The 21,792-nt window shown below is 19.6% G+C and overlaps 2 protein-coding genes across 2 annotated transcripts; one reads left to right on the top strand and one right to left on the bottom strand.

Moving 5' to 3' along the window:
- Positions 1-410: 410 nt before the first annotated feature.
- Positions 411-14,647, top strand: PRSY57_1222800 (hypothetical protein; the record flags this gene model as incomplete). Its single annotated transcript, XM_012908649.2, has 4 exons — positions 411-13,841; positions 14,022-14,136; positions 14,392-14,471; positions 14,606-14,647. 4 exons carry the CDS (start codon positions 411-413, stop codon positions 14,645-14,647), a joined length of 13,668 nt encoding a protein of 4,555 aa, XP_012764103.2.
- Positions 14,648-14,759: 112 nt separating this feature from the next.
- Positions 14,760-20,367, bottom strand: PRSY57_1222700 (phospholipid-transporting ATPase, putative; the record flags this gene model as incomplete). The annotated part of the gene is made up of 6 exons (XM_012908648.2): positions 14,760-14,885; positions 15,027-15,114; positions 15,277-15,584; positions 15,701-16,054; positions 16,237-16,539; positions 16,636-20,367. The coding sequence occupies 6 exons, from the start codon at positions 20,365-20,367 to the stop codon at positions 14,760-14,762; spliced, it is 4,911 nt and encodes a 1,636-aa protein (XP_012764102.2).
- Between the last annotated feature and the right edge of the window lie 1,425 nt (positions 20,368-21,792).

The raw sequence follows: 21,792 nt of genomic DNA, 5'->3' as shown, positions 1-21,792 counted from the left end.
TATTTATATATTTATTATAAGATTGAATAATCACATATATAATATAAATATATAGCTTATATTTATATGTTCATGTAATATTTTAAAATAATATATGTTCTTATGTATTCTTTGTAAATGTATTATTTTAAAAATACTTCAATATGGTAATAATTATATTATAAGCAATATCATTAGTTGTATACACATTATTATTATTATTATTATTATTATTGTTATTATTGTTGTTATTATTATGTGTAGTTATATTATTATTCTCTTGAATATCATGGTCATATGAATTTTTTGAAACACAGTGATATACATATAATATATTAATATATATATATATATATATGTGTGAATATTTTTTTTCGTTTTTATTTGTTTTATTTTCTTTATTTTAAAATGCTTGAGTAATATATAACAAAATGGATAATAGAAATAAATGTGTTGAGTGTGGAGGTATTAGTTTCAGAATCGAAGAAGGTCAGTATGTTTGCAATGAATGTAATTACGTATGTGAAATCGTTATAGAACAATTTGAGGATAATTTTGATCTTGAATTTGATGAAATCGAAGATGATGAATATGTTGAGAAGGATATATATTATATTATAAAAAAATTATATAAAGATGAACATTTAAGTAATAATATAAAGAAATATGTATTTAAAGAAAATGATGAATTTTTTATAACTTATCAAAATGTGTTAATAAAATTTATTGAAACCCTTATTACAGCACATAAATTTCCTATGTTTATATATGATGAAATAAAAAAAATATGGTTTTATTTATTAGAGAAGAATATAGAAAATATGAATGTTTATGTACCATTTGGAACATTTAGTGATTCTTTAAAATTTGTATATGAAGTTATAACAAATAAAAAAATCCTTGATACTTTTCAAAATATTCAAAACGATCAAAATGTATATAAAGAAATAAAAACTGTAATTGAAAAAATGAGTTTAAGTAAAATATCTTATTATTTTGATATACAAAAAGATTATATTAATCATATAATAAATATGTCCTCTTTCTATCCAAAAAAAAGTGAAATAGGGAGACAGTATAATATAAGGCTATCTAAATTATATAAAAAAACAAACTTATTAGATAATGATATACAAAATAAAGAAAATTTTCATAAATTCAATCAACTTATAAAATCTATGAACAAAAATACAAAAACAGATGACAATATTAATAATGTCAACAAAAAAATAAATCCATCATATATACAACAAAATCAGAAGGATACATCTAATTATTATTTAAATCCGATTGATAATGATATAAGTCATATATCACAAGGAAGAGAACCTTTTTTAAATTTCAATTCTTTTGATGATCAAAAGGAAGATGATTATAGAAATAATGTAATAACATATGACCATGATATTCAAGAGAATAATAATATAACTACACATAATAATAACAACAATAATAACAATAATAATAATAATAATAATAATAATGTGTATACAACTAATGATATTGCTTATAATAATAATTTATTAAAAGATGAAAACTATTTTAAATATAATGATAATGATTTAGATTGTGAACGTATATATCATTTTTTTTCAAAGTATTTTATCAATAAAATTTTATATGCACGTAATTTGTCCAAAGCTATTGATAAATATGTGACTAGCTACTTTATGAATAGATCTACTAATTATAATGAAGTGCTATGGTTAATCTATGAACACGATTTCTTGTATTACTTTCGAGAAGAGTTAAATAAAAAATGTGATATCCAATTTTTATCATTTTATGATATACTAAAAACATTTAAAGGGGAATATGATTATTTAATATACAAAGCAATTGAAGAAGAAGAAGAAAAAAAAAAAAAAAAAAAAAAAAAAAAAAAAAAGTATAAAAAAAAAAACAATAGTTACCAGAATGATACATTAATACATAATGGTGATCAAGGGGGAAATACAAACCAAGTGGATAATTTCAATTATGATAATAATAATTATGTTAAATTGAAATGTGAACAAAATGATTATGACAATAATCAAACAGTGAATTATAATAATTCCTTAATGGAAGATAATAATCATCAATATGATTATCATTTGGATAATGAAATAATGAATATAGAAATGAAACAAGAACAAAATAATAATATAAGTAATATCGATGAAGAGATAGAATATAAAGCATTCGATTTAAGTGAACATGCAGATTATATTAAAAATATTAGAGAACTGGAATATAAGGATTATATGAATACTGATGAATATGATAAAAGCAATGTGAACCTTGATGTAGAAAAAAATATTGGAAAAAATAAAGATAATGAAGCACAAAATATTACTTCTCTTGATAATAAAGAAGATGTTTTAAAAAATGTATTAGATAATTATAAAAAGTATATGCAAATAAAAATAAAAATGAGTAATGAAAAAAGGGTAACAAACAATTTTGTACTACCTATAAATTCATCTTCAGATGGGGAAATAATGAAAAATCTAAATGTATCAGATATTTCTAGTTTAAATTTAAATGATAAAGCATCTCAAGATATGGTACAAATGTTTTTGGAAAATGTAAATGGTATGGATGATATTATGAATGGTGATAATATAAGCCATGTTGATAATATAAGCTATGTTGATAATATAAGCCATGTTGATAATATAAGCCATGTTGGTAATATAAGCCATGTTGATAATACAAATCATGTTGATAATATAAGCCATGTTGATAATACAAATCATGATAACAATATAAATCATGATAACAATATAAATCATGATAACAATATAAATCATGATAACAATATAAATCATGATAACAATATAAATCATGGTGATATAAATATTAATGATTCTTTGTATGTTGAAGATAATTCGGAATACAAAAAGGAATATAATATTGAACACAATGCAGATTATTTTGAACTAAACAATTTAACTTATAATGAACATATATTAAGCGACAAAGATATGGATAATTATGAAAAATTACCCAACAGACATATTGAAGAAGAGAAACATATATATACTCATAATATAAAGAACAAGAAGAAGTCTATATTGAATAAGATACATTTTGATAATAATATATATAAAAAATTAGAATATGTAAATAAATTAAAAACATTGAAAAAATGGAAAATTGAGAAAGATTATTATTATAATGGATTAAAAAGTAAAAAGGAGAAATTTACAAGAATAAGTAAATTTGTTGAAGAATGTATGAGATTAGAAAAATCCCAAGATGATCCTTTTTTCACATCACCTTATAAAGAAAATATATATATAGAAAATAAATATTTAATGGATTCATTTATATTTGATAATATATATAAAAAAGTATTATATATATCAGATAAAAAACGATATCGAACGTTAACCATTAAACATATATATAAAGAATATATAAATTATTTTTTACCACGTTATAAATCATTGTTAATTGATTATGAGAATTACAAATTTTGTTATAATTTTTCATTCGATTTATTATTTTATATACTTTTTTATTGTTTTAAAAGATTACATATATATTGTTTGCCACATCATATTAAAAATTATATTAATTCGGATAATTTTGATTTATATAAAATTTTTTATAATACATCTGAATCATTTTTCAAGCAATTTAAAGATAATGGGGTGATTTCTTTTCCTCTGAGAAATCCACATTTTTCAGAGATAAAAAAGTTTTATTTTATTAGAAATTTAAAGCATGGCACACCTTTCATATGTATTCATAATTATGAACATATTAATAAATATTACATAGAAGAAAAAATGGATAAAATATATGATGATGAAGATGATAATTATATTGATGAAAATGATGAAAATGATGATAATGATAATTGTAATGATAATTATAATGATAATTGTAATGATATTTATAATGATAATTATAATGATAATAATAATATTTATGGTGAAGTAAGAAAAAAAGATATTTTATATGAAGTTAAATTTTCCAGAAAAATAAAACATGTACCCTTTAAAATTAAGACGATTAATTTTATGTTAAATAAAGAATCAATGAAATATTTAGAAAACTTTAATGCGACATTAGTAAATAATTTATATGGATTAATAAATGATTTAATATATAAATTTCAACTTCCAATTACAATTCAAATGTATGCTATAAAAATTTTGAATGTTGTCTTATTTAAATATCGTTTTTCTAAATTTCTTCTTAATGTATATACTAATAAATATGATGATATGCATATAGAATTTAATAATTTTTATAATTATGAGAAAGTTTATAAAGACTGTTTTAAATGTTTTGGTGCAAAATATAAGGCTATGTCATTAATTAGTCATATAAATAAATATATTTTATTTTTAATGAAAAAAGAATATTATATTAAAAAATTTTATATTATAAATAACGAATATTTTATGTCAGATAATATAACTGTTAATTATAAAATATATAATAAAATTAATTATTTTTATAAACAGAAATTTTATTATACGTTTCATAATATTTCTTCATCTATTTTTTTTTCAAAAAATCATTTTTATAATTTAGCAACAGGATGTGTTCTAATGGCATGTAAACTATATTATCCTATGTTTACAACTGATTTCTTTTGTTATGAAAATATGTTTGTTAAAAATAATTTTGAAAGTTTCCATTTGAATAACCATTATTCATGTCATCTTCAAAATGGCACAAATATGTTTAATGCATATTTTAAGGAACCACGCACGTTTTCTTTTTCATCAAAAAATAAAAAGAAAAAAAAAGGAATTGAAAAAAATAATAAGGAAGCAAAGAGGATTAAGAAAAAGAAAAATACTCCTATTACTAAAAATATGGATCTATCAAAACGTATATATGATAGTGATCATATTATGAAAAAAAAAATAAAAAAATTGATAAAAAGGAAAAAAAAAGAAAAATCAAAAAATATAAATATGAAGACAATAGTAAAAAGAAAAATATCATATATAATAGATGAGGATAAACATGTGCAAAAACGCTTCAAAATATCAAATCTAAATGATTCAGATAATAATATCTATGATAAGAATGTACTTGTTAATCAAAATATAACCCATGGAAATCATATATATAATCATTTGAATAATACTAATATGGTCCAAAATATAAATTATTTATATGATCTTGAAAATATGAATGAGGGAGAAGTACAAAATGTAGAAGATTATAATAATGATATATTAAATGTTGTTGATGAAATTAAAAATACAAATATGTATGATTATTATGAAGATATGTTAAAAGAAGCTACAGAAGATAATAAATTATTAAAATATATAAATAAAAATGCAAAATATTATCATGAAAATTTATTGGAGGACTTTTTATTTAACGATTCATGTGATAATAACATATGTGAAACCTTAATATGTTTTGATATCGATAAAGAAAATATAAAAGGGTTATCAGAAAAACACAACAAAAATAAGAATAAAATAATGGATAATAACATACATAAAATTTCTCATATATATTTTGAATCATCAAAAGAAAAGTATACTTATTATTTTGTTCCTATTCCTGGTATTTTCAATTTATTTTCTCATTACAAAAAATATTCCTGCCTTGATTTTTTGAAAAACGATTTTAAGAGATATCGGAATAATGGACGCATGTCATCAAATAAAAATGAAGAGGAACTTTTTGAAAATTTGATATATCACAAGGGAGATATAGAGAAAATTTATAATGAAAATGTAGAAAATATTGATGATAAAGAAAATAATGATGATAAAGAAAATAATGAAGATAAAGAAAATAATGAAGATAAAGAAAATAATGAAGATAAAGAAAATAATAAAGGAAAAAAAATTAATAAGGGGGAAAAAAAAATCCTCGAATCGATAAAAAGAATAAGAACCATTTTATCTACTTCTATATTAAACGATGACAAATTTAAAATAAAAAGGAGGTTTATACATATTAAATCAAATGAATATTGTTGTATGGATATGTTACATAATACCAGAGACATAGATACTAATAAAAAGGTTGATATGAAGAAATATAAATGTATAAATGAACTTAAAAGTATTATGAAAATAAATTATTATATATCTTGTTATCCTCATCATTTAAATTATTTTAACTGGAATTTGAATTATTTGTCCTTATGTAATATAATTCATAGAGTTAAAGAGGAAGGTGATTCATTTGGTTTGGAATGTTATTTTTGGTCTAATTCAAATATAAAGAATAAAGAACAGAGGAATATAACAGGGAATATGTATAGTAATGTATTTTTTAATAATATGGAAAGATATAAATCTAAATATATACTAAGACATTTATATGAAAGAGATAACATTTATAATTATAAAACAAATAATGGTTTAAATGAAGAAGAAACTATTTTAACAAGTAAAGAAAATGATGTATTATTATACAGTGATAATACAAATAATAATAAAGGAAGAACATTACATAAAAATGACAATATTTTAGAAAAGCAGAAAATATTATATAAAAAAAAGTTTATGAATTTTGATTATAATATTTTTAACGAATTTTTAAATATAAATGAGGATTATCATGAAGGTAAAGAATATTATAAATTTTTAAACAATAATAATAATTATAATAATAAATATAATAATAAATATAATAATAATAATAATAATAATAAATATAATAATAAATATTATAATAATAATATTTTAGAAGATAGTGAAAATGAAGAAATTTATGAAAAGAATGAATCCACAAAAATTAAACTAATACATTTAATTTATTCAAAAAGATACGAAAAGAAATACTTTACATTTATTTTCTATGAATATAATGTGTTAATTCAATGTTTTTATCATTATGAAAGTTTAATAGATATGCTAAAATCATTGATAAGTTATACTTGGAATATATATCAAATATTATTTTTATATTACCAATTAAAGTATGATATACATATTTATATAAAATGTATGAAACAATTATTAAATATGTTCGAATATTTTTTTGTTATTACAAATAAGAAAGATCATATAGATTCAAGACATTTTTCTTGTTTTTATCGAAATAAATATATAAAGAAAAAAAAAAAGGTTATATATAAAATCAAAATTTTCAATTTTATGTTGCAAATGTTTATTACTATATATCGAGCAAAATATAAATCATATAGTAATTCTACTGAAGCATGTAAATGTATCTTTTATGAAGATACCGTAATTTTTTATCGTGCCAGGGCTTTCAATATTCTTTCTATTAAAAATATGAATGAAATACATTCTCATTTAAAATATATTATCAAGTTTGGATATAATTATTTAAAACAAGTATTAGAAAATATTTTCCATATAAATAATATACAAACAAAAATAAATATAAAAATGAATGATTTATTTAATACTATTGTGAATATAATTAAAATGTCTTATCATCAAAATGATTATATACATAGTTATATATTTTCATATAGAAAAAATATGATGTTCCACATTGTTGTATTGAATGTTTCTTTTTTTCTTATCAATTTTGAAAGTACTTTAAAATTAATTCAAAATAAATATTACAATTATCTAGATAATTATTTAAAAAAATTTTATAATATGGATGAAAATAATGTGTCTAATAATGTAATGGTTATATGTGTTAAGAGAAATACCAAAATATATGATGAAAGGAATATAAATGTCAATATAAATCAAAGAATAAATGGATATACACATATAAATACAATACATAATAATATTAATCTTTATGAGGATAATATTTTCTCTTTCCTTACATCCTATATACATATCCTTTTTCATTTAAATAAAACACAAACTATTGAACCATATGTATTTAATTATTTAAAGAACTCACCTAATATTCTAATGAAAAAAAGAAAAATTCAATACTTTTTATATGAACAAAAAGATAATATTATAGAAGATTTTATAAATCAAGTTTCTAAAAATAATTATGAATTTACTGATAATACGATAATTTGTAAATTATTAAATTGTGATCGTATAATAAATATGAAAAAAAAAAATATACTGAAAGATACATGTACAACCAACCAATTCTGCAGTATACATAATTTAAGCATAAATAAGTATACATATAATATATCACCAAATTTAATTATACATTTTATAGTTCATTTTTTCAAACATTATACGATATTTAAAAATGTAATAAAGAATTCAAACAGTTTATTTCTTTTATATTATTGGAAATGGATAACACATATGATTCATAAATGTTCTGATTATGTAAATACCGTTTTTATAAATCATAATTTAGCAAAGGGTATATATAAAGAATTTTATAAATATTCATTAAAAAATAGAAAAGGGAACAACAAATGTTATGCTATCAAAGAGGAAAAAAAAAAAAAAAAAAAAAAAAAAAAAAAAATCAAAATTGTTAATTATTATGAATTTTTTAGAAACATATTAAGTATGGAGAGTAGTATGTTCGAATATAAGAATAAAATGGGTATATTATGTAAAGAGGATCAGAAAAAAAATCAAAATACACAAAGAAATGTACATTTTATTGAAAAAGAAGGAAGAAATAAAAGTTATTATAGAAACATACCCAAGAAATCCTCATTTTATCATTTCCTTGTGAAGCTACACAATTTATTTTATAGTTATAAACAAAAATATGAAATAAATATATTTGATATATATAAATATTTTATGAAATGGATAAAAAATACAAAAGATATAATAAAAACTAATGAATTCGATTTTCATAAAATGATTTTCTTTAATTTGTATGATGAAATATTTATGAAAAGGAAAGATGGCATATTGTATAATGAACCACATAGCCATGAAGAACAATCTGGATATATAAAAAAAAAGAAAGTTAAAAAATATAAAAATAATGGAACATATTTTAAATCATTTTTATATTCCTTAATGATAGATAATGTAGTGAAACAAAATAATCAGTTTTTTTTGATAAAGAATGTAAATAATATATTTGATAATGTGGACAAAAATATACCTGATCCATATCTAAAGGTACAGAATGATAATATAAAGAAAAAATCAAACAGGGGAAGAAAAAAAAAAATAGTAAATAATGATAATAATATAAATAATAATAGGAATAATAATATAAATAATAATAGTAATAATAAAAGAAAAGGACGTTATGTAAGAAGAATATATTCAAAGTCACAAGGGCAGGGAGAAATGAATATGCCAGTTACCAAACTGAACATATTTAATAGAAGTTATAAAAAAAAAAATATATCCGGATATAATAAATTAAGATATAATAAAAGAAACATAATTAAAGATATTGAAAAGAAGAATCATCATATAGATACAAACATGTTGAATTACAATATTACGTATAATGAAAATCAAATTATTGATTTAGTAGTAAAAAAAAAAAAAAAATTAAATGGTATTCTATATTTGATGGAACCATTAGATTGTGTAAATATATATGAAAGCGTAAAGCTTTATGCAAATTTACATAGTCTTTTTTCATGCATACCTTTAAATTATAGAATATATAAATATATATTAAAAAAAATGTCAAAAGAAAATAAATCAAAGGATTCTATAAAAAAACAAAAAATGAATATTGAAAAAAATAAAGCAAATAATCCATCGTATAATAATATAAGAAATGATTCTATTACAAATAATGAGTATAGAAATGTTGATGTTCTTTTTCCTTATGAAGACCAAAATATAAATAATATGAATGATGATATAAAATATAGTAATAACAATAATAATAATAATAATAATATTATTATTAATGATCATATTTATGATGAATATATTTATTTATCTACAGATGATGATTCTTACAAAAGTGATACTATATATTCACTTAAATTAAAACATTTAAAAAGTTATAATCGTTTCAAAAAAAATATGAAACAAAACATAAATGATTTGTATATAGCAACTAAAGAAGAACCATATTGCCTTTTAAACAAATGTACGTCCTCTATAAAATCAATTAATAATAATATCCCCTTATTTCATGATACTTATAAATTATATATAGACATATATCTTAAAGGACATATATCTATTCATAATAATATGAATAATTATTTGTCTAAATGTTTAGATTATAATATGTTTGAATGGAATAACAATTTAGATATTTATGATCCCTTTTTATTTAGTAACAATATGTGTTATAATTTTGGAGTGGATAATACGGAAAAGAATAAATCAAATAATACGAAATATAATAAAAAATATAATAAGACGAATCATGATATATATTATAAAAATATATGTGGATTAAATAATAATACTTTTCATAAGTATTCAGAACAAAAAGAAAATAGCAATATATCATTTAATATTACACATAAAAGAAAAAAAATGTCAGATATGCATATCTGTATATATAATGACTCTTCCTATTTTAATATTAATAATATGAGTATAAAATCAGAAATACATAAAACCGATAAATATGAAGAATATTATATAAATTATAATTTGAATAGAAACGCACATTTTGAATTTCATTCAAGTATTAATGGTTTTTTATTAAGACTGAAAAATGAATATATAAAGAGAAAGAATAAAAATTTGTATAATATAATAAAAAAAAAGAATCATATATATAAAATTGAATATATTCAAAATGTTATATATACAAATAAATATACTTATTTTATATTTTCGTGTTTTGTATATCCAGTTATACAAATTATAAGAGTCATTTATTTATTTTCATTAAAATATTTTCCTACGTTATTTCTTAAAACAATTAATTATCTAAATTATATTAAAGTGGATGAAAATCTTGTGCAGTTTTTATATGCAGATGATTTTGAAGTGTTAGATTCATTATTTCATAAATATTCCTTATCCAAATATTTTGGATCAATCTTTCATATTTTAAGATTTCAAGGATATCATATAAATCCTTTTTCCTTTTTAGGCAGCATATGTTATATTAAAGAAATAAAAATCATTTGTCATTTTTTTAAAATATATACATCACATGCTATCAACACCTTGCACAATGTCATATCTTTAGATAATCCAAGAAATGAAATAGAAATTTTCAACCTAGAAAAATGTATAAATAAAGAAAATCCTTATGTTAAAGATGATACATATATATGTAATCAAAATGATAAAAATAACGCATCTACAGAATATAATTCAGAAAAAGCAAAACACACAAAAAAAAATTGTTTATTAATAAAAAAATACAAAAAAATGTCATCTCAATGGGATCTGCATAATATATTTAATAATAATGTGTTAGTTGTAAATTTTGGGGATGAAAAAAATAATAATATAGAAAATAAAAAAATAGCTAATTTTTTTAATACTGATAATAGTTGTATGATTCAAAAGGAGGCACAGAATTATAAAAACAAAAATATTTTTAACGAAAAAGATAGACCAAAAGAAAAAAATAATAAAAATAATAAAAAGAAAAAAAGAAATAATAAAAATGATAATAATAAAAATGATAATAATAAAAATGATAATAATAATAATAATAATAATAATAATAATAATAATAATGATGATGATGACAATAATAATAACACAAATTTTCTTATGGATGAAAGTTTAAATACTTTTTTTGATGAAAATATCGATTATTTTATAGATGTAAATGCTAATCATCATATGCAAAACAATCTTAATAATGATACACGCGATGATGTTTTGAATAAACATTTAAGAATAATTAATAAATTTGAAAAGAACATAAAAAAATGTGAGAATTCTGATATAATCAATATCAATAATTTTTTTAAAGGTATATATAAAGATAGAAAAAAGAATATTAAAAATGCTTCAAAACATGTATTTAATGATGAGAATTATGAATTGGGAAAAGAACTAAGAATACCGAGAATATTTAGTTATGCAAAATTGTGTAATACTTCTTTTGTTCCTTTTGTTGAAAAAAAAAAGAAAAATGACAAAAATAAAAAGCATATGAAGTCACATTATACGAATAAAATATTGGGGAAATCTTATCATAAAGATAGTTGTTTAGAACAACATCAATATATTATGGCAAATAATGAAACAGATGGAATTATTGTGTTACAAAACTTAAAAGAAAAAATGAATAACATAGCTAATGAAAAAGAAAATGAAAAGAACCAAAAAAATAATAATAACAATAAATCCATTTACAATGATCAAATTAGTATAAATGATAACCAAATACATAATTCTAATAATTATATGATAGAAGAAAAGTGTAACAATCAATATGTGAATTTACCAGGAGAATTTATTGAGAGTGGGTCTATAATAAATAGCAACACCTGTAGTAACGATAAAAATGTGTATAGTGTTGATAACACAAGTATTAACCTGAGTAGGGTAAATTTAAGTTTTTCGGAAAGTAATATTGGTGTTTTTGAATCTGAACAGGGGAAAATAAGTAAAAATAATGTATATGGTGATAATAATGCATATGGTGATAATAATGTATATGGTGATAATAATATTTATGGTGATAATAATTCATGTGGTAACAAGTTCAATGGTAAAGGTCTTGGGAAAAATAAACATGAAAAAATAGATATGTTGTATTATAAATGTTTTAAGGAAAATGCACATGAAGAAAAAATAAAATACTTTTCAAAACCATCCGAAACAATAAATTTATATAATATTATCATGAAATTTTTAAATGAAAAAATAATGTTACATAGTGATTCGATAACATATGAAAAATATCGTAAAAAAAATTCAGTAGAATTTAATCATATTGTATATAGAGAATTTACGTTGCATACAAATTATTATTCGGAAGCTTATAATAAAAATGTTTTAAATGAATTTATATATATTTTTTATAGTAATAATTTTAGAAATAATTATTTACAAAAAGGCCATGATGATAAAGACAAGAAAAAAAATGTAATAAAAATGGAGGAAACAGAAAAGAAAAAAAATAAAGGTGATGATGACAATAATATTAGTGATATGAAAAATAATAAGGAAAATATAAAATCATCATATATTATGAATGAAAATGACGAATTAGAACAAAATCATTTATTATTTAATTTACCAGATGTAGAAAAGGAAACTATTATGTTTCAAGATAAAAGTGATATATCTAGTCAATATAATGAAATAATGAATATACAAGAACCTATAATAAATACCCCATCTTATCACGATAATTCTATACACAATGATGTATCTTTATTAGATAATGTTAATGATATGGAACAATCATATATTTCATCGGATTATTACGACAGTAGTGATATAAGTGATGACGAAACAAATGATGATGGATATATAAATTGTTCGTTTTATATACACAAACCAGTATATATTTTTGATGAAGAAAAGGATAAAGAAGAGATGGAACAAAAAATGAAAAATTCTAATATTAAGACAAGTCGTAAGAGGAATATGTTTTACCACCCAAGAACAAATGAGGAACATAATATGAATTGTAATAACTCTTACATTATAAAAAATAATAAAAAAAAAACTTACAATTATTCAACAAATCATTTTAAAAAACTTAAAAGAGTATTTAAAAAGTTAATAAAAAAAATAGAATGTGATATGAATATCAAAAAAAGATGCTACAAATTATATGACAAAAATCATAAATTCTTAAGGAGAGATTATAAGTGTACAAAACATAAAAATGAATGGGTAAAATTTATGAACCAGTATGTAAATAAAAAAGAAAATACAAATGATTTATTCAAAGGTGATAATATCCTTATTAATAGTGTATACAATCAAATATATACATATGATAATGAGGTAAAAAATATTATAAGAATATATAAGAAGCAAAAAATGTTCCTAAAAAATATGAAACAAAAATCTTTTTCTAACAAATATAAAAATGAATATCCATGGATTGGTGATAATATTTTTATCTCACCAAACAACATTAATAAGTTTATTTTGGTAATACAAAAATAAATGTATATATATATATATATATATAGATATATAGATATATTTGGAATAACATGTTTACATATTTATATTTTATGGTTCCATTATATATATATATATATATATATATATGTAAGGGGAAATTATTTATATGTATTCTTTTTTTCTTTTTATATTTTCATTTTATAGGGAGGATATATCTCAGTTTTATCTCACCAAAATATGTCTTATTTAAAAAATTTTAATTATCATTCAGCAAGTGCTGACATTCCCTTAAATTTTTTAAGCCGTTCAAAGCATTTAGGTAAAAAGAAAAATAAAAAACCCAAAAAACAAAAAATATAAAATTCAAAATTTATTAAAACTTCAATGAAATGACAATAAAATGTTAATAAGTTTTCAACAATTTGATATAAAAATATATAGTTAATTATTTATAAAAAAAAAAAAAAAAAATAGAAATAAATAATAAAAAATAAAAAAATAAAAATAAAAAATAAAATGAACATATACATATACATATATATATATATATATATATATATGTTTTACTTTATAGATTCATTGAGTGTCATGTTGTGTTTGCTGATAAAAGTTTTAGGTTTGTATTTGGATTGCTCACCGTATGATTTAATATTGGTAATATAAATTAAATATATATTCATTTTGTAGTTATTAATATTAAAAATCATCTTATTGTTAACATAGGTATATATGTAAATATTCATAAATGTAATTAAAAATAATACATTTTTTTTTTTATAATTTCGTAGGCATGTAAAGAAATTGAAAAATTGCTCAAAATATTAGTGTAACTTTTTTATTTATTTTTTTTTTTTTTTTTTTTTTATTAACACATAATAAGTTATCATAATAATTTTCTTTATTCCAGTTCTTTCCAATATGCTCATTTGTAATACCCTTTTTTTAAGCAAGCTTGAAAAACTGTGATGGGGTAATAATATTTTTAACTTTTTTAATTATAAAGAATGGTAACCAAGCAAAGATAACTATCAAAATGACTTTATACCAAAACATGACAGACATAATTTGCTAAAAAAAAAAAATAAAAAATAAACACATCAATAAAAAATAAAATATAATTTAATTTTTTTTTTAAAACATAAATTATAATATGTACTTTGTTTTATATATTAAAAACTTGTTATATATATTCACTATGTTGTATCTTACCATAATATCAAAGTAGTTTCTCAATATAAACATGGAGAATATATACACAATAAAAGAACAAATATTTGCTGAAATCATTAACGGATGCCTAAAACAAGAAAAAAATAAAAAACAATATATATATATATATATATATATATTATATACACATAGATATATTTACTTATTTATATCATAAATTTTATTCCTTTAATTTTATTATTTTTTTTTTTTTTTTTTTTGTGCGTGTTGAACTTTTTTAAAATTTTACCATGACTCGACTTCTAAATGTATGTTCATAATTTCTAATACTATTAAAGAAGAAAAAGATATATTTATCAAATTGTTGTAATTATCATTAAACAATTTTAACGCCCCTAGCATAACAACGGTTCCTTGAAAAATTGATATCCACACAATTATAAAGAAAGACTTTAAATCGAGCTTCCTCTTATGTTTCTTGTTCTTATATATTTCTGGGTATAAATATATTAGATTTTTCTTTATCTTTATATCCAACAATAGTGATAAAAATGGTGCAGTCGTATAATAAGTGGTATATCCGATTTGTAACCACCCCTAAAAAAAGAAAAAAATAATAGAATAAATAAAAATAAACATATAAATTTATATATACTTGAAAATTATATGCTACATAAACAACTATATATATATATATATATATATATTTTTACCTGAAAAATGGACACAGGTATACTGAAAAATATATAACTGTAAATAAACTGCAGGTATGTTAATATAAATCCTCTATGAATTAAAAAGGAGCATAAAGAAGAAGTCTGTAAGAAGGTATTATTTCCATAATAAAGAATTAATTTTTTGATATTTTTAAACTTGGAAACAATAATATCACTATCGTGAACAACCTGTTTTCCTTCTTTTCCTAAAACACCAATACCGATATCTGCTGACTGTATCATAGCAACATCATTACCACCATCTCCAATACATAGGATTTTTTTCTTCTTTATTGTTTTGATCAAAACTGCGATTTCTTTCTTTTCAATAGGGCTACATCGGCAACAAACCTATTATAAAAAAATAAAAAAAGGAAAATGTATTTTTTTTTTTTTTTTTTTGGAATTCCATGTTTGTGTAAACATTGGAAAAAAATAGTATGATATTTATATATTTATTATGATAACAAATAAGCAAAACAATGAATATAATATATTGATACATATATATATATATATATATATATATTTACCACTGCACGTGCATTGGCTGCAAAGTCCACAAATGCATTAGGTATATACTTAATACAATTTTGTATAATAATATTATCAAAGAATAACACGTATGATTCTATATTATGTAAAATAGAATTAAATTCCCTAATTAAATTTGAAGTACTCTTAATATTTTCATGTCTGAATATATATATATTGTGCTTCTTCTTCTTAATGTTCGCATTCTTACATATACATATGGCTGTTTCAATTTTATCTCCTGTTAGTACCCAAACCTTTATTCCACTATTATAAAGCATTTCAATAGTTTTTCCAACTCCCTAAAAAATGAAAATAAATAAATAAATATATAAACATACACATATACATATATATATATATATATATATATATATATATTTGATATCTCTTTTTACCTCCTGCAATTTATCTTCAACTCCTGTTATTGCCAAAACTTTAATGTTCTTTTCCACATATTCCAGAATATTCTCCAACTGACCCTTGACGTCCTTATTCTTATTATACAGCGCCGAGAAATTGTGGAAAAATTGTTCCTCAATATTTAAACAACCATGAACTAAAACTCTAAGTCCTATATTTGACAAATGATCACTTTCTTCATATATAAACGTTTTATATTTTTCATGGCACTTTTTAATTAATACATTATCTGCTCCTTTAATGAAAAAATAGATATTTCTATTTTTGACATTTCTAACAAAGATACTCATTCTTTTAGTTTCTGAAGAAAATGGTATATGTAATAATATATCATATTCTAACATGATATTTTTATATTTGATTTCTATTTTGCTAGCAGTTTTCTTTTTCAATATAAAACCACAATTAGTTGCATATTTTAAGAAAGCTAATTCGTCAGGAGAAGAACATTGATAGCTAACATCCGAATGTGAAAACGTCTCAGAATCTTCTGAACTATTTGATGAGAAATGTTTTTTTTTTTTATTTTGTGTACTTGATTTGACATTGTCTGAATTATTTTCTTTTTTATTTTTCTGCATATTTTTTTTTTTCCTATTTACTTTTAATATATAATATAGGTTTTTCTGGAAATCCTTTTCTTTTCGTTCTTTCTTTTTTTTTGTTTTTTCTTTTTCTTTGTTACTACTTTCTTTTGTTAAGGTTCTAATATTATTACATATAAGAAATGATAAGAATGTTTGAAAAACACGATGTCTTTTTAAATATTCAAAATCGTCAATATTATCATTATAATAATCTAATGGATCAGATTTATATTTTAAAAATTCATCAACCATCTTTTCTACTTTTTTTTTTTTCTTTTCTAAAGACATATTGTTATTATTATTATTATTGTTATTGTTATTATTATTATTATTATTATTATTATTATTATTATTTTTGGTTAATGTTTCATTTCTATTTTGACCCATATTTTGATTTAATATCATATTATTTTGTTTATAATTTTTTAAATGTACATCTCCATAACTTGTATCAGAATAATTAGACAAAGAACGTTGATCATCATTATAATTTTTCTCATCATATAATTCGTTATCACTAATATTATTATGATGATGATTTGATTTTGTGTAATTACGTAATTTTGTATTATTATTATTATTATTTATATTACTAGTATTTTCCATTTCGTATGAAAATGATGCTAATTCTCCATTTCTTAAATTTTTATTTCTTCTATCATGTTTAGAATAATTCGATGAAGCTAAATATATAGATGTATCATCAACATCTTCATTCATATCATCCAAATTATATGATAACATCTTTTTATTATAATTCCCTTTTTGTTTGGTTTCCATATTATTACCTTGTATGGAAGTTTTTTCATTTTCTGCATGTATAACATCAAAACCTATATGTATAACTTTAAGCACCATAACATTTTCTGTTAGTGTTCCTGTTTTATCCGTAAAGATATAATCAATATCTCCAAAGTTTTCAATAATTCCACTATTTTTAATTATAGTTGATTCTACTTCTTTATCTCTTTGTATAAGTAAGGTATAATAAATTTTTGCTATATTTAAATTAACACTTAATGATATTGGTATAACTGAAGAAAATAATAACATAAAACGTATGAAATTTAGATACCATAAATTATTTAATTTAACAGAACACATATATATAGAGAAAATTGTCAATATAATAAATAAGAATAATGTTATTAAATTTAATTTTTCATCAATCATTCCTCTTTTTATTTTACTAATTTGTGTACTCATATTTACTCTTGTGTCACTTCCTGTATATATAACTAAACAAATTACATCTGAACTTGTTATTACTGAATTAAATAATATAAAATTATCATAATTCAATTTTTTTCTATAATTAACATTGTAAAAGTTAAAATTATCTTCATTATTAAATACATTACACATTTTCCCATCATTTACATATGAACTTCTATTACCAGTAGTATTAACACTATTCCTTTTTTTATTAAGATTTATAGTTCGTTCATTATTACCTTTTTCCACATCAATAAATGTTACCATTTCTTTTTTCTTTTCTTTTTTGTTATATGCATAATCGGTATCTTTTTCTTCTAAATTCAGATATCCTCTATCTAGATTTTTTTTTTTTTTTTCATTTTGTACTTGGTCATCATCTCCATATGAATAGGTATTATTTTTTGTATCAAAAATCCTTCTTACAGATTTTTTATCGTCCAAATTTTGTGTATCATTTTTTTCATTATTGGGGATATTCACTTCTTCATCTTCCTCATTATCTTCTTCATTTTCCTCATCATCTTCCTCATCATCGTCTTCATCATCATCATCATCATCATCGTCTTCATCATCGTCTTCATCATCATCATCGTCATCATCATAATCATCTTCGTCGACATCTTCGTCATCTTGAACCCTACCTTGATCCTCTTTTACCATATCAAAAGAATAATTTAAAAGTTGGTTATCATTCAAACTGTGATTATTATTTTCAGTCGTTTTAAAATCTCCATAAGGATTATACTTAAAAATAACAAAGGATCCTTCAATTTTATAAATATCATTTTTTGGTTGTTCTAATATAAATAGGATATCAATTGTAAAAAAATCCTTTAATCTTTTTAAATTCTGGAATATATTAATTGGATATTTAATTTTCCAATCAGTTTCTCCATCAATTTTATCTGTTTTGACATATGTATAATTTGCCGTTTCATTAGTTGTTTCATTTATATTTATATTTTTTTTACTTTTATTATTTTTCTTTTTTCTTTTTTTCTTTTTTTTTAGTTGTTTACTCATATTATTATTTTGATCATTAGGATTAAAATTAAAATCATTCATATTCGTATTGTTATCACCTAACATTAATTTTTTCTTTTGTTTTTTTTTTCCTTTTTTTTGAGATTTTTCATTTTCACTAAATAATAAGTTATTACTTGTTTCACTACAATTATTATTTGATTCGTTATATCTATCATCAATTAATTCATTATCAATATTTTTATTAAAATGATAATAACTTTTATTTATTTTATTATAAACATTATTGCTTTTATTCCATCTGAAACAGTTAAAAAATCTTTTTTCTTCAACCTTAAAATTAGATTCTTCGTTCTTATTTAAGTTTCTTAATAAAATACAATCAGCTGGTACTCTTTGTTTTGATTTAATCAAAATTATATCTCCTACTCTTATATCCTTCGAATATATTTTTTGGAAATTACCATTTTCTAAAAGTGAATAATATATTTCGTTATTATTTTCTAAATCTTTGATAAATCTTTTTAAATCATCTACTACTTCATTTATTAAACTAATAAAGATAATAAATAATAATGGAGCTACAAATGTAAATACATAACCTGTGTTAAATATAGGAATTATTTGTAACAAAGATACACATAAATAAAATAAATTTAAAAAGTCAGCAAACTGATAAAATAAAAATAATGGTATAAATGTTAATATGGTATATTTAGTACTCTTTATCTTATTATCACAAAAAAAATTTGGAAAAGTCCTCCCATGTATATTCACAAATCTTTCTCTCTTCTTATTCTTCTTATTATATATGTGACTAAACAGTTTATAAAATATATACGAAAAAAAATACTTTATTCTTCCTCCTTTATTACTCAGAAGAAAGCGTAATTTTCTTAACTCCTCATCATCAACCATTTTATTATCTTATTCACACACATATATATATATATATATACATAAATATATATGTTTTAGGTATACAAACATATATTCATATATTCATATAACAATATAAAAACTATTATATCAAGAAAACAACAAATCTTCACCTTATAATTTTTCCTATATTGATAAAATATGCGCTTTTTCGGATGTAAATGCTTTACATATATATATATATATATTTTCAGCGGTAATGTAAAATATATATATATATATATATATATATATATAATAAAATGAATAAATAAATATAAATATATAAATGAATATGTTTACAGTTCCTGTTCAATTCTTATTTTTACATTTTTCTTCTTGGTCATCTATCTCTTAAATACATAATCATTCATAAAAAAAAAATACAATAAATTTCAAGTATCATATACATCATCATAAAAATGACAAAAAATATTTTTTCAAGATTAAACACTTTTTATATTATATAAATAAATATAAATATATATATATATATATATATATATATATATAATTCATAGAATTTATATAATAATAATTCTTATACAAATTAAACAAACATGAAAATTATATACAAATTATAAAAGTAAACATATTATTATAAAAATTACTTCATTATAAATATAAATAAATAAAACATACATTACATTATATAATATATATATCACATATAAAAATGTTACATATAAAATATATAATCTAAAATATATATATTATATATATTTTTTTTTTTAAATATATAAAAATATTTTTTTATAATATTATATATAAATTATATACATTTTCTTCCTTTTCTTTTATATTCTTTAAATAATATATAAAAAAAAAATAAAATAAAGTATAAATAAATGTATTAAAACTTAAAATAATGTAATTTTTTTTTTTTTTTCTATATATTTTTTATTTGTAGAATAATTTATGGTTTTAATTTTGTAACATTTTATAAATAAATTATATATATGTAATAAAATATTATTATATATATATAATATTGATTGAAATTTTTTTTTTTTTTTTTTTTTTTTTTTTATAACAATATTAATATATATATATATTATATATATATTATATATATATTATAACATTGTAATATATTATTATTAAATATGCAATAAATAAATATACAATTATTATACATAAATATTATATATATAATATAAATATATATATAATATATATATATATATATAATATAAGATATTAGTATAAGGGTTGAATTATTTATTATATATATATAATATATATCTTTTTGCTTAGATTAGTCATCAATCAAATATAATGAGAAATTGTTATTATATAAATCATTATAAAAATATATATATATATATTATCAATCTTTTATTTCTTAAATAATAAAAAAAAAAAAACCCCAACAAAAAAAAAAAAATAATAAATAGATTAACACAAAAAATTATAATACATATA

Source organism: Plasmodium reichenowi, chromosome 12 (assembly GCF_001601855.1).
Source record: "Plasmodium reichenowi strain SY57 chromosome 12, whole genome shotgun sequence".
In the NCBI taxonomy this organism is placed as follows: domain Eukaryota; phylum Apicomplexa; class Aconoidasida; order Haemosporida; family Plasmodiidae; genus Plasmodium; species Plasmodium reichenowi.
The sequence above is the reverse complement of the archived record's forward strand: the minus strand, read 5'-3'. Positions and strand labels throughout refer to the sequence as shown.